General features: G+C 40.7%; 1 protein-coding gene across 1 annotated transcript in view; it reads left to right on the forward strand.

The window, feature by feature from the left end:
* Nucleotides 1–13,040, forward strand: part of APOO (apolipoprotein O) — a 34,717-nt gene extending 21,677 nt beyond the window's left edge. Inside the window, exons 5-9 of the mRNA XM_066620573.1 lie at nucleotides 2,329–2,424; nucleotides 3,756–3,847; nucleotides 6,256–6,363; nucleotides 8,336–8,424; nucleotides 12,649–13,040. Coding sequence (XP_066476670.1) covers nucleotides 2,329–2,424; nucleotides 3,756–3,847; nucleotides 6,256–6,363; nucleotides 8,336–8,404 — 365 coding nt within the window. The 3' untranslated portion in view covers nucleotides 8,405–8,424; nucleotides 12,649–13,040. The remainder of the gene's footprint in view (nucleotides 1–2,328; nucleotides 2,425–3,755; nucleotides 3,848–6,255; nucleotides 6,364–8,335; nucleotides 8,425–12,648) is intronic.
* The last annotated feature ends 409 nt before the right edge of the window (nucleotides 13,041–13,449 follow it).

A 13,449-nucleotide genomic window follows, 5' to 3' on the forward strand; every position in this document is an offset into this window, starting at 1 on the left:
TGGTCAAGGGACCCCAAGGCAACTTATGCTCTCCATGATTTATTTGCTTTGTTCCTATAACATTTGAGGTTGGTAGAGGTTAGAAAAGACTAAATCACCAATATTTGTATATCTTTGATGCAGGGTGTTATTTGGTCTTGAGTGTCACTTTAAAAATCCATTGTAGCTGTTAGGGCTAAAGTAATGTTGAGTACAGAAAAATTCCAGAGGGATAGCTATGTTTGGTCTGTTGCAGTAAAACCAGCTAAGACTTCTGTGTTCTGTTAAAAGCAAACATTTCTTCTGACTTTAAGTTTTAGGATCAAAGGTCATTTAGGCCATTACAATCAAGGCCCATTTCATCATCTAGATCAGGTGTGCACAAACTTTTTGGCAAGAGAGCCACATCATCTCTCTGACGGGGGTGGGGGGTGGGGCTGGGAAAAAATTAATTTACATTTCAAATTTGAATAAATCAACATAAATATATTAGAGACAGAACTTGAATGAATGAATGAACGAATTCAAACCAGTTCATAAACTCTAACTTGGAGGGGGCATCTTCAAACCAGTTTGTAAGTACTTTCAAACACAGTGAGAGGGGGGTTTGCAATATTTTTTTTTAAACCAGGGAGGGAATTCCAGGAAAATCCCATGTGGACACCAGACCAGAAAAAGCATTTTAAAAATCACATAGAGGCAGATATTTTGGGGGAAAGTTGCAGGCAACCAAAAAAAACAACAGCAAACAAAGGCAAAGAACCTGTTTTTTATAGAAACTCACTGTTCAGGGAGAGTAGAGGTGAGGGTGAAGAGCGCAGCAATGATATGGACGTGGCAAGGGAGCTGGCTGGGAGGAGGTGGCGGCAGTGGCACGTGCTGCTGCTGTTCTGAGGTTGTGGCTGCACTGGACTACTCGCCTGCCCTTGCATGTCCACGGTCCCACTCTCCCTTGCCAGGGCACGGGTGTGCTCTCGGTCATGCTGTCTCCAGGCCACGTGGCATGATTCAGCACTTGCCGCCTTGTCTTCCCTTGCTGCCTCAAGCTCCATGTTTGTGCCGCTTGGGAAGCAGGTAAGGAAAAACCAGTCCGACGTGCCTTCAGGTGTCATGTTAGTTCAAGAGAACTCGCACAAGACCTACAAGTCTTTCATTACCTTTCATTACAAACAGAAGTGGCCCATGGGCTGGGGTTTGGGTATCCCTGATCTAGATAAATGTCCCACACCTGTACATCTTGTCCCACACCTGTACATTTGGTATCAATTGGGAGTTGCATCCACTATGATTGACTCTTTTTGTCTGAATTTTATTTACACTACTTGTATTGCTGGGCCATGTCTTCTATGTCAGCATCACTTCTTCTTGTCCCCCACCATGTGTGTGCATGTATGTTGAGGATTATACTTGAGACTTTTGGTAAAATTGGATGTGGCTTATGAAAGCTTATGTCACAATAAATGCGTTACTCTTCAAGAGGCCATCAGACTTTGTTGTTGGGATATGAAAACTAACTCATAGCAATCCATTTAGGTTTGTTTAAAACAGTAATACTTTTGAGAAACATGAATGGCCAGTTTTACCTGCTCCAGTGACTGGCAAGAGAGCCAATGATATGGGTGGGAAGGCTCTGGCCTTCCTGCCGGCATCCTGGCAGTGTGCTATTCAACATACTGCTGGTAGGCACTTTACAACTGGTTTACAGAAGTCTCTGGCAGTAGAAAGTGTGTTTGACTGCTGGCCAGAGCCCATACGATTAAGCTGTTTGTGTAGGAAGCTTTTTTTAAAAGTTCACCTTTGTATTAAAAAGGACACAAATAAGGTCCTTTGCTCTTTGAAGTGGTACAGTTCTTGAAGAATTCTGTTGTATGATAGTTGAACTTTTAACCCTACCGTCACTTTGCCATCAAAGCATAGACAAAACTACATCCTACTTCTGTCATCTCTGAGCTTTTCTAACAAAGGTGATCTAAATTGCATTAATAATATTGTAGCTTTTAGGAGTGATAAATTTGTCTCCTTTAATGGCTTTGGAATGTGCTGCACTAGTAGGCAAACTAAGAGCCTAATCCTATCCAACGTTCCAGCACTGGTGCAGCTGCAATGCAGTCCGAAGGTAAGGGAACAAATGTTCCCATACCTTGAGGAGGCCTCTGTGACTATCTCCCCACCACAGGATGCAGTGCACACCACATTGGCACCACTGCACCAGCACTGGAAAATTGGATGGGATTTGGCCGTAAGGCAGTAATAATAATATTTGTGTTATTTCTAAGTTAGTTTAATTATGAGTGTGACTGTATGGAGAGAAATATACTGTGGTGTGATTTATTTATTTGTTTATTTTAGGTAGCTATGAATTTCTCAAAAACCCTCCTCCAGGATTTTACCCAAGACTTGGTGTAATCGGCTTTGCTGGTGTTGTTGGATTGTTCCTGGCTAGAGGTATGTGATGATTTGCAATCTTGGTCAATTAAATTTACACCCAAATCTTCGTCATTGAATCTCGAACCATGGTGTAGATTAATTATTCTTTAAATGCTACTTAGTGAGTTATGGATTTATGAATTAGTTAATACTAAAGTCAGTGATGATCTAAACAGTATGTGTGGAAACGAGAAGGTCAGTGCTGCGGGTCTTGGAATACTTTAGTTCCCCTCTTATGAACAGAAGAATTACTAATTTGTTCATAAGCTCAGTTTTGTTTCTGAGTATACAATATTTACTTGTTGAATTGGACTACATGTTCATCGTGACTTTGTGCATATTTTGGTACATTAGCCGTTCTCAGGAAGCATTTGGTCCTGAAGAACTTCTTCTCTATGGCTTATTACCCAATAAAAAATAAGACTATTGTGTTACATTTAAGATTTACATTTTTAGTCACTACAGCAAGAAATCTAGTAACTCATGTTCCCTGAAAGACATTAAATGAAATGTTGCTGAGAATGAAGACTAATCTCTTCTTGAATCCAAGTTCCAGTAGTCATATTTATACAGAATCCTAAGAAACATAAAGAATGATAACTGATATGATTTGTTATGTAGGATTTGGTGACTGATTTTTTGGAAGTTCTAGCTTTCATTTGAAGCAGAAAAGTTTCTGCTCTCTTGATTGCAGAAAACTTGGGAAGATATTTGCAGGATATGTCAATGGTTTAGAAGCCAAGTTAGAGTGTTTTGCTGATATGGAGAGGACCCTCTGTATTCAGCATAGCTTTGAACATAAGAGGAGCAATGCTAGATTGGGCTAAAGCCCAACTAGTCCAGCAGCTGACTTTCCACAGTGACTGACCAGATGCTTCTGGGAAGCCCATAAGTAGAAGGTGAAGGCATACCCCTTGTCCACTGTTGCTTCCCTGCATCTGGTATTCAGAAGCATCCTGCCTCTGAAACTGGAAGTAGCGTATAGGTACTACCTAGACTTTCCACGGAGCAGGTCTCCTTAGTTGGAAGCTCCCTCCATGCACAGATGAAGCATTTTGCTGATGCAGAAGTTCTATGTAACACCCTATGTTCTTCTTTGCAGCATCTTCAGATGCTGTAGCAGTGTCCCTATGGAATCCCATTGTCTTTATAATCTTCAGAATACAGAATTGTACAGAATATAACTTTAAGAATGATTTTGAAAGAATTTCAAAATTCTTAATTTTGGATTTCTTAATGGAATTTCTGTAGTTTATTCTCACTGATGAATTAGTGGTTGTAGTGCCTTATCGTTTGGTTGGTTTTTTTGAAAGATGAAGGCATTATGAAAATTATCTCTTATGGAACAGGTTCTAAAATAAAGAAGTTTATGTACCCATTAAGTTTCATGGGAATTGGTGCCTCTCTGTACTATCCACAGCAAGCCATTGCCATTGCCAAGGTTAGTAACTCTGGAAAATTTCATTTTCTTCCTGTTTGTATAGCTTTAAATGTCTTTCTTTGTGGCAAATGCTATTGATTGTGGTTGTTCTTGGCTTTAGAAAAACAGGTAACCATACCACTTCTTTTTTACAAAGAGAATTACATTAAAATTACATGTTCCATAGTCTAAAATGTCAGAATGACACAATGCATGGTAGGGTGGTCTGTTTCCGCTGTTGTTTGCCTGTGTTAGCTAGGCAGATTGTAAGGCTTTGTCCCTCTGATACAATATTTCTGCTTGAAACATCCAAAGGTAAGTTTACATGAACAAAAGCTCATTTGAACTTGTTTGCCATGTTTATATCTCACTTAGATTTTTCTTAAACACAATGTATGGGAGATGTCTTCTAGCACAGTTTAGAGTTACCCTAATTCTGAAAATCCTCTCATATGGTTGTTTTTTGTAAAACAAAGTTTGATCCTTCAGATGTAAAGTTTTGTCATACCATACTGAAGATAATGCTGATGAAGTTACTGTGTTGGACTCTTCTGCTTAATGGATGTTTCTTTTATGATACCTGAAACTAACGCTAGAGTAGGAGTCCTATTGTGATATCTGTGTTAGAATGCCAGGTTGCAGGAAGAGGGAAGTTTTCTATGCTGATGTTGATAGGCTGCTTGTAGAGATGATATCTGTTTGAAACTAGGCTTCCACATCCTAAATTGGGCATCACCACAAACGGGCAGCCACATTTTAAAATGTGTAAACTTGCTCCCAGTTGAATATTTCAAGTTATATGTTTGAAAGTTCAGCGTTATAATATATTGGGAGTACAAGGCAGTGTTGTTCTGTTGTACATTATACAAGAGGAGAATGACTCCTAGAAGTACAGTGCTTTGAATTTCTAAGATGTTGAGTACAAATGCAACACCATGTGTTTACCAGCTGGTAGCTCACAGTCTAAGTTAATGATTAAATAGTGTTCCTGCTCATCATTTTTTGCAATCTAAGTACTGAACGACTGTTTTTTGGATTTAATCTTATCTTTGAGCAGTCCTTATGGAGACCTAGAATTGATTTTCTTTTTTCTCAATTCAGCCTAAGCTGTTTTAAGCTTAAATGGTGAATAATTAAAAATTAGTTTCTGTTAATAGAGAGTTTCAAAACATTGCATGAAAGCCAGCCATTTGTTTGCTCTGTGTTGGCCAGTTCTTATTTCTGCATGTCCTGTTGTTGCAATTCTACTAAGGCTTGTAAATATTTGATACAGTCACTTTGTTAGTGTCATTGGCCATGTGGAAGATGTTGGGGATTATGTGCTGAGGCATCCATTGTATGATGAGTGGAATGAAATTTTGTCTAACCTTCTGACTTTGAAAGTAGGCTGTTCTATAACAACAGGTGTGTGCCACTTAGCAACGTTTCACCAAATGACTGACCACATATACAACAGTGGTCACCCGAGATCAAAGCCTAATAGGCTTTAGTGCCAAACTGCTCCCACACACCTTGCAGAAGTGAAGGTAAAGCCTACTCAGAAGTAAGCCCCATTACATTGATTGGGGCTTACTCCCAGGAAAGTAGATGGGGTTTGCAGCCTCCAGATGCTCAAATTTGGGCTGCTGTTGCTGGCATGTGTCTCCATTTAAAAGCCTAATGAGCTCCGGTGGCAGTCAGGTTGCTGGCATGAGTGTGCATGCAAAGGCAAAGCCTACTCACATGTAAGCTACTCACATGTAAGTAGGCAGGAATTGCAGCCTTGAGCCTTAATGAGCCCGGCGTTTGCCTACAAATGCTTAATGATGGAACCATATAATGACAGAGATTTCAGTCCCTATCCCCGTCGTTAAATGACTTATGACTGTAATTATATTTGAAAATAACTGTTAGATGGAAATGTATATACTTTGTGTAGAACAGTGATTTTCACTCTTTTTCATCTCATGGCACACTGACAAGGTGCTAAAATTGTCAAGGCACACCACCAGTTTTTTTACTATTGACAAAGGCACAGCATGCTGCTGGTGAGGGACTCACACCCCCATTGGCCCTACTAGTAAAGGACTCTCCCCCAAACTCCCATGGCACACCTCGAGACCATTCATGGCACACCAATGTGCCACGGCACAGTGGTTGAAAATAGCTGGTGTGGAAGGCCCTTTTTTTGAAGTCGAAACAAAAATGAATGAGGTGGCTGTTAATTGTACAAGTGAGTCTGTCATATAGTATCTTGCTATATACAATGTGTTTACTCTTTCCTTGGGCCATACAAGTAGTCTATGGCTAAATGCAGTAAAACGGACTTGACTAGGGATCCTGATAAATATCTATTGATGAATATCAGGTTTTGCAAAGATACAGTCAGAACTTGAAAAATAAAAAGCGTTTTAGGTGGCTAGTAAATCAAATCTTCATTTTTTTAAAAGATAACTGGTTCTCAGCTATATGACTGGAGTCTACAAGCATACATAAATATGGAATCTCTGTGGAAAGACAGTCCAAAGAAGAAAAAGTCTGCAAAGGGAACTGACAAGGTATGACATCTACAAAGTTTGTTGCTGATGGAGAGATCTGTTGGAGACATACCAGTTGCAATGTTTGGAACAGTCTTGTAGTTTGGTGTGTCCCATACTGTGCCACACTCTCTCTGCATTAGAATCCCACAAGAGCAATGAACAGTGTAGGGCAGGGTTTCTCATACTTTACACTGTGTGCCTGATGGCACCAAGGTGAACTCACAGGGTGCCATGGGATGTCCTCGGCGGCCGCCTCTTCCAATTCTCCTGGGCAGCACCATCTTGGATCGTGTGAGATCTCACATGATTCTCTTCTGATCCAAGATGATGGCACCTGGGAAAGTTGGGAAGAAGAGGCTGCTGCAGAAGAAGGGCGCCGTGACTCGTAATTTTGGGAACTGCTAGTGTAGGGATAAGCCAAACGGAGCACATATTTTTCAAGCGCCTTGTTTCTGCTTCTACTTTCAATTAAGTTTACCCATAACTGGGAAGGGTAGCATGCTGTTACAGCTTTGGGGTTGATGCCATGTGCTTTTTGACAGTGGGTGATGGGTATGTACCATTCAAATTCTTCATTTGAATGAATTCTGGAGAGGAAGTTTGTAAAAACTGGTGGCCTCGCCACTGGGCAATTAAGCTTAATTTATTATTCCAGGAAACTTGTGCTTGCAAATGAGATTATGCCAAGGTGGGGAGTCCAAGTTTGCAAGAGCTAAGAGGAGGGTGACATATAGATGCCTTGCAGTACTTCAGCCTTCTGTTCCAATCAATGGCCTTTAGTGAGCATGATCTTGATTAGAAGGAGAAGCCCTGGCTGATTCTGGAATGTCTCCTAAGGAACCCAGATGGAGTTAGGACAGACTGTGTTTGGAAAGGGAGGTCACAGGTAACAGTTTCATGCTTATGTCATGATTTGATGTGGCTGCAGATGAAGAATATTCTGTCCATGTTAGTGGAGATTCAATCACATATGTGCTATACTAGACATTATGCTTTCTTCCAAGAGGAAAAAAATTGTCTTTATATGAAGGCTGGAGAAACCAGGCATTTGGGGGCTGAAGTCTGTCTGGAAGCCATGGCATCTGACTTGGAAGGCCTAAATTCCCTCTAATTTCCTTTGGCTCTGTTTTTTCCCCCTTATCACTTACTACATATGCTCAGAGAAACTCTCTCCCTACTACTCAACTTTTAGAGCCAAGCCCTAGCTTTTCTGGACAAGTTCCACAACCAAGCCATGTTTCACAACAACCTCTCTCAGAGCTCAGTTCTGCTCTCTTCTACTCCAAGGCAAGAGCCTTGCATTTTTCTGACAAGGCCAAACTCTACACAAGAGGGTGGGCATTACTCTTGCCTTTGTACATGAATTCCTGTTAAGGTGACATGAGGACAGCCAATGACTTTAGGAAGGTGAGAGATTATTGCACAAGAGGATAAAGTCTCCACAGCATACATGAATTGCTGGCCCTAAGCCAGTTTATCTGCTCTGTTTAAAATCAGCATAATGATAAATAATTATTTGACAATTGAAATAGGTCATGTTTCAGTCTTTACTATAATTTACTGCATTTCTTTCAAGACTGGGGAACAAAAACCAGAATTAACTAGAAAGAGCACCAAATATATGTTTTCTAATTATAGTTTACTTTTCTGTAGAATAGTTTAAAACTCTCGGCAAGATCTGTACCAAGGCAGAGTTTGTTCACTATAGGAAGTGTGCAACCTGAGCATCTGATCAGGGATTGCTGCCATGACCTGAATGTTCTAGAAATATAGAAGTCCACTAGGACTTTGTAGGTATAGAAAGTGTTCTAGTGTGTATTAGGGACCCTTTCCAGGTGGCTAAGTGTAAATCAAGTAGAGTAGCATGTTAAAAGATGGAGTTAGTTTCTTGAAACGATGAGCACAGGAACCACCACAAACTTGGTTCAGAAAATGTCTGCCAGTGATTTATGCTACAGTGTAATTACAGTTTTGTTTTTTTTTTAACAAGGGTGATACGGAAGGTGAGAAAACAGCAAAAGCACAAGAAGGTACTAGTGAAGAAAAAGCAATAAAATAGAATTGCTTCCTGTCAATCAGGTAGGTTGCATGCTTTTACAGCAAAAATAATTCTTGTGGTTCAAGGTTCAATGGTTCAATATTTAAATTTTTTTTCATATGGAGTACAGGTGACCCAGAACAGGCAAAGAAGTTTCATTTAGCACTATCATCTGAAACAGTATTGGTTGACTTGGAATGTAAAGTTCAGTATATGATAAGTATCGCCAAATCTTACACCGATGGGGGGTGGGGCGAGGAGAGAGAGAGAGTTTTGTATATAGTCATATTGACCTGCTTTTCCATGAAACTAAATTATCTATGAAACAAGTACATAGGCATCTTCTGAAAACCAAACCAGTAAACTGGGTTTGTTCTTATTTTTGCTCTTGAGACTCTGAAGTTATTCGGAGTGTAACTGTTCTGTAGTACCTCTTTGAAAACAATTAACAAGAGTAACAAAACACAGCTATCTTTCCTGTCTGTTCTCAAGGTCTGGTGATGTGTATCATAATTAAAAACAAATTGTTGTTGTTGTTATGAATATTTATATACCACTTTTCAACAAGAGTAGTTCACAAAGTGGTTTGCATAGTAAAATAAATCAAATGGTTTTGTAAAACTTAACACTTTAGAAAAGTTTAACTTCTTAGGGATATAAAATACAAATCATGCTGGTGACTTTATGGTATCTAGTGCACTAGTTTCCACTATTTTCATGGACATTTAGCTCCATGGCAGACCATGTGCTTTGGAATGCTTGGCATCTCCAGTTTAAAAAAAGCAGCTTGAGTAGAAGGGCAGTGAAAGACCTCTGACCTAAAGCCTTTGAAAGATGCTGCCCAAATGGTCTGATTCAGTACAAAGTGGCATCACATGTATCCTTTATGCGCCACGAAGTTCTTCATGGCAGGGAGAGCCACAACAACCTGCTATAATCTGAGTTCACCTTCCAGTCTGTTGAAAAAAGCAACGCTTGCCACTCTTGAAGATTCCACTAACAAACTTTATCTGTGGATTTGTCGCAACGCAAATGGGGTGGCGGTACTGAAAGTCACACACACCTTTGCTTCCTTTGCCCTGTGCTGGCCTTTCACTCCTTTTCCAGGCAGCCCAAAACATTTCAAAAGGCTCTGCCTCGCCCAGGCAGGAAATAACCCTGGAGCCATGGAAGAGGTTCCCCTTACGAAGGAACAGTAACATTCCTGGAGTCCCTGAGCCAGCAAAGAGGCTGAAGAGGGGGGCAAAAAACCCTGTGTAACCAGAACATGTGCAGCAAGGTGGAGCTCTCTCTCACTCACTCGCTCGCTCGCTTGCTCACACACACACGCACACACACACACACACACACACACACACACACAGGTGTGGTAGCAACAGAGGGGATTGCTTTAAAAAACCCAGGGAGTGTTTGCCAAATCCCCCCCCCCCCGCCAGAAGATGCAGGCAATCACCGACACAAGCAAACCTTCCCACCAAGCAAAACATGAGATATAGCTTACGATCCTTTCCACACTTTCCTGGGAGTAAGCCCCATTGACTACAATGGGGCTTACTTCTGAGTAGAAACGCATAGTGCTGGACTCTGAAAAGCTGGCAACTGGGAGGGCTCAGGAGGGGAAGGAGAGGGAATTGCTTTAAAAAATCCTGGGAGTGTTTGCCGAATTCCCCCCACCCTAAGATGATGCAGGCTCTCCTGCTCCAGCAAGCCTTCCCAAGCAAGCCTTGGGAAGCCTTGGAAAGACAGGTGAGGGTGAGCAGAGAGCTGGACTACAAGTCCCAGAATGCTCTGGGGCAGAGGAGCTTCCATGATGGTGGCCAGGGAGGGCTGCAGGAGCGGCAGCAGCGAAGAGGAGGAGGAGAACCTGCATCGCTGTTGGAAGGCTGCCTGGGACACTCCCAAGCAAGCTCACCATTCCAACTGTGAAAGAAGCAGGACAACTGGCAACAGGAGGGCTGAGTACAGAGGGGAGGAGATTGAGAACAGCTGCCTTAGTTTCCTTCCATTCGGAAGTGTCAGGCTGCAGCGTGTTTGTGTAACTCTATGGAATTCAGCACAACGCATTTTTTGTTAATTGCGCCGAGTCACGGAATGGAACTAACGCAGATAAATAGGCTCCACCTGTATATGCTTCCTCCAGGTTCAGAATCGGTATGCATTGAGTATCGGGGGAGCTGGAAAAGGTTATCAAAAGGACTGTTAAAAGATGAGGGTAGAAATCACATTTTAATAGCAGTTGTGTTACTTTATTAAAAATTGTTCAGCAGTAGGTATAAGGTGAAATTTTAGGTCTGTTTTCTTTCATCCTTGCAGTCTAAAATAACATCAAGCTAACAAAGCAGTCTAAACAGTCCCTATATGCACTTTCTCTTGCTAACAATTCAGCTAGCCAGTTTGAGTTGATCACCAGGAAGCTGGTAATGCACTAAGGCCTTATTGGTAGGCCTCTTCCCTTTGGCTCTGGTCTTGCTTGCTATTTTCATAGTCTTTTTGACATCATTTTAGGTATACCATTTTTCTAGCATTGAGCAGTGACTTTGCTGACTGACTTCTTGTCCTCCCCTGACCTAGCTGGCCCTCACCCAGCTCCATCTCTGCTAATTCTTACAGGGGCTTGCACATTGGGAAGGCTTCTTGTGCTTCAACATCCCAATATTAAAAAATTATAGTCCCAATTATTCCTTATCAAGCAAACACAAGTTCTTTGTTTACATTGATTTGCCCCTCTTCAGTCATTACAGGCTCTCTTGGTGTCTTCCCAAGAACACACAGCTCCCTGCACCTTTTCCTAGGTCAGCCATCTGAAAGCAAATCCAATGCAAGCAGTTCTTGCACATTATGTTCAAAATAGCAAATACATTCATTAGAGAATGCAGCAATTGGGTAATTTGTACAAGACAACAATGATGAAATGATGGATGAAATAGCTTGTTCCTTAACCAAAGCAACCTTAACCAAAGTAACTAATAATAATAATAATAATAAAACTTTATTTTTATCCCGCCCTTCTCCCTAACGGGACCCTTTTAATTATAAAAGCCAAGTCTGTACCAGAGCATGATGGGAAGGGGTTCTTCATCTCCAGATTATGGGCTTCACAGTGGTATCTGGTTGGCTACTATGGAAAAGAAATTTCTGCAGTAGATCTAGCAAAGCTCTTTCTATCGTCTTAGTTCCTTGTATGCATATTTACAAGAACCAAAAGTAATAAAAATGACAGAGGAGATTAACATTTTCCTCATGAATTTCTCCACACAAGACATATTGTGTCTTATTAATGCAGAGCATTTTTTGCTAATGTTAGAGTATATTAGGAAATTCAGTATGAAATTGTCTTCTGAGCATATCTCAGTTATGTTAGCATTTGCAGGAACTTGTTTTGTGCATACATGATAATTGTTTTACTTTGTCAGGTTCACTCTCTAACATATCTCTAAATTCGGTTTAGCTGCCGAACCAAATTCATCTTGTCAGTTACATTCTGGTGCACCAAATATACAGTATTTAAGAATTTTAATAGATGTTGAGGAGTATGAAAGAACAGCAGCCTGTTAGGTTACTGTTCTATAAATGCGCAGAAATCTTAGAGGGAACAACGCCAGTCTAGCACCTAAAATTTCTCTTCTCTTTCTATGCATGCTGCTCTTTGTGAGCAATTCTGTCACTGCTGCTCCACCAACCCATCCCTTCATGTATAGCACTATGTGTGCTTGCACAGGATGGACTAGATTTATACTATAGCATTTCTGCTGCACTCGCTCCCTTATATGCAAATGCCAAGAAGAACAGGCCAGAAAGGGGGTAGCTTGACGGGATTTCTTCAGATTGAGGAACCTGCTTGAGAGTCAGGAGACCTTGCTGGCTTTTAACAGCAACCACAGACAGTCATCTGGTTGGAAATTAGGCCATAATATTTCATTATCATTTTTCCATTCTTCCAGTGGTATCAATAAAGTTATTGATAGTGACTCATGAGATTTTTCTCTCTGATGCTACTACAAATAGTTTCATAAAAAGGCTGCCGTATTAAACAATTTCTAGCCCTAGAGTGAACTAAGAGCGGCATGTGGGAGAGCACACCAGATCTCTACAGGTGACTTAGATGTGTTCATTTGGCTAACATCTTAAAATTGACTATTGAAGTAAATTTTAAACTCTGTCAGACTTGTTTTAAAAGCTGGGTAGCTATCTTAACCAGTGGTGATTTTGAATGTAATTAATTGAAAAATAATAGAAACCTAATTTAAATCTTCTTTTCAATATAGATGAATAGAATACTTATAGAAGATCAATGCTTTTCTAGAAGAAAAGATAACCACAGAATCTGAGTTGAAAATAGGTACAGTCTGCCTGTTTTCTCAGAAACGGCTAACCTTGCAATCTCCCTGAGAGTCCCACATCTGACTGTGAAGGGACACGGCCTTCTCTTTTGCTGCTTTTGGACTTCAGGTCAGAGTTCTGCAAGATCACTCATCAGTTGTCTCAGGACCTGAGCTTACATTTATAGTTCTGAAGCCTGCTTACAAGGAAGTATGTCCCATGGGACTTAATTCTAAGTAAATGTTTTGGATTGGGCTGCGAATTAATGAGTCTCAAAATTTCTCAATCTCTTGTTACTATTTATAGGCTTAATTAAAATGAAGATTTAAAAAAACTTTGTTTGCCTCCTCCCTTTTTTGACCTCAGGCATTTTAATCAGTACCTTTTTAATATGTTGACAAAGAAGAATGAATTGCATTCTTTGTAAGAACTAACAAAGCATATTTGTGCTTGGGGGGGGGGGGGAGACAGCTAAACTTAAAAACCAGCACTCAACCAACACTGTAGTTGTGTTTAGCAGTAGGCTAGCAAACTAGACAAAAGGAACACATATACAATGGCCTTGTCTCTTGTCTGAGCCTTCCTCTTCTTCCCCCCCCCCCTTGCAGCTTACTGCAAATCAACTCTTCTGGATGACGAAGGTCAGTGGGAAGTATATAATGGAGCATCTGTGAGCTCCCCTCTATAGATGGATGGGAACAGAATTTTTGTTTTTTGTTTTTTAGGGTTTTTTCTTTGCCTGAATG

This window comes from Tiliqua scincoides, chromosome 3, assembly GCF_035046505.1.
Source record: "Tiliqua scincoides isolate rTilSci1 chromosome 3, rTilSci1.hap2, whole genome shotgun sequence".
Classification (NCBI taxonomy): Eukaryota; Metazoa; Chordata; class Lepidosauria; order Squamata; family Scincidae; genus Tiliqua; species Tiliqua scincoides.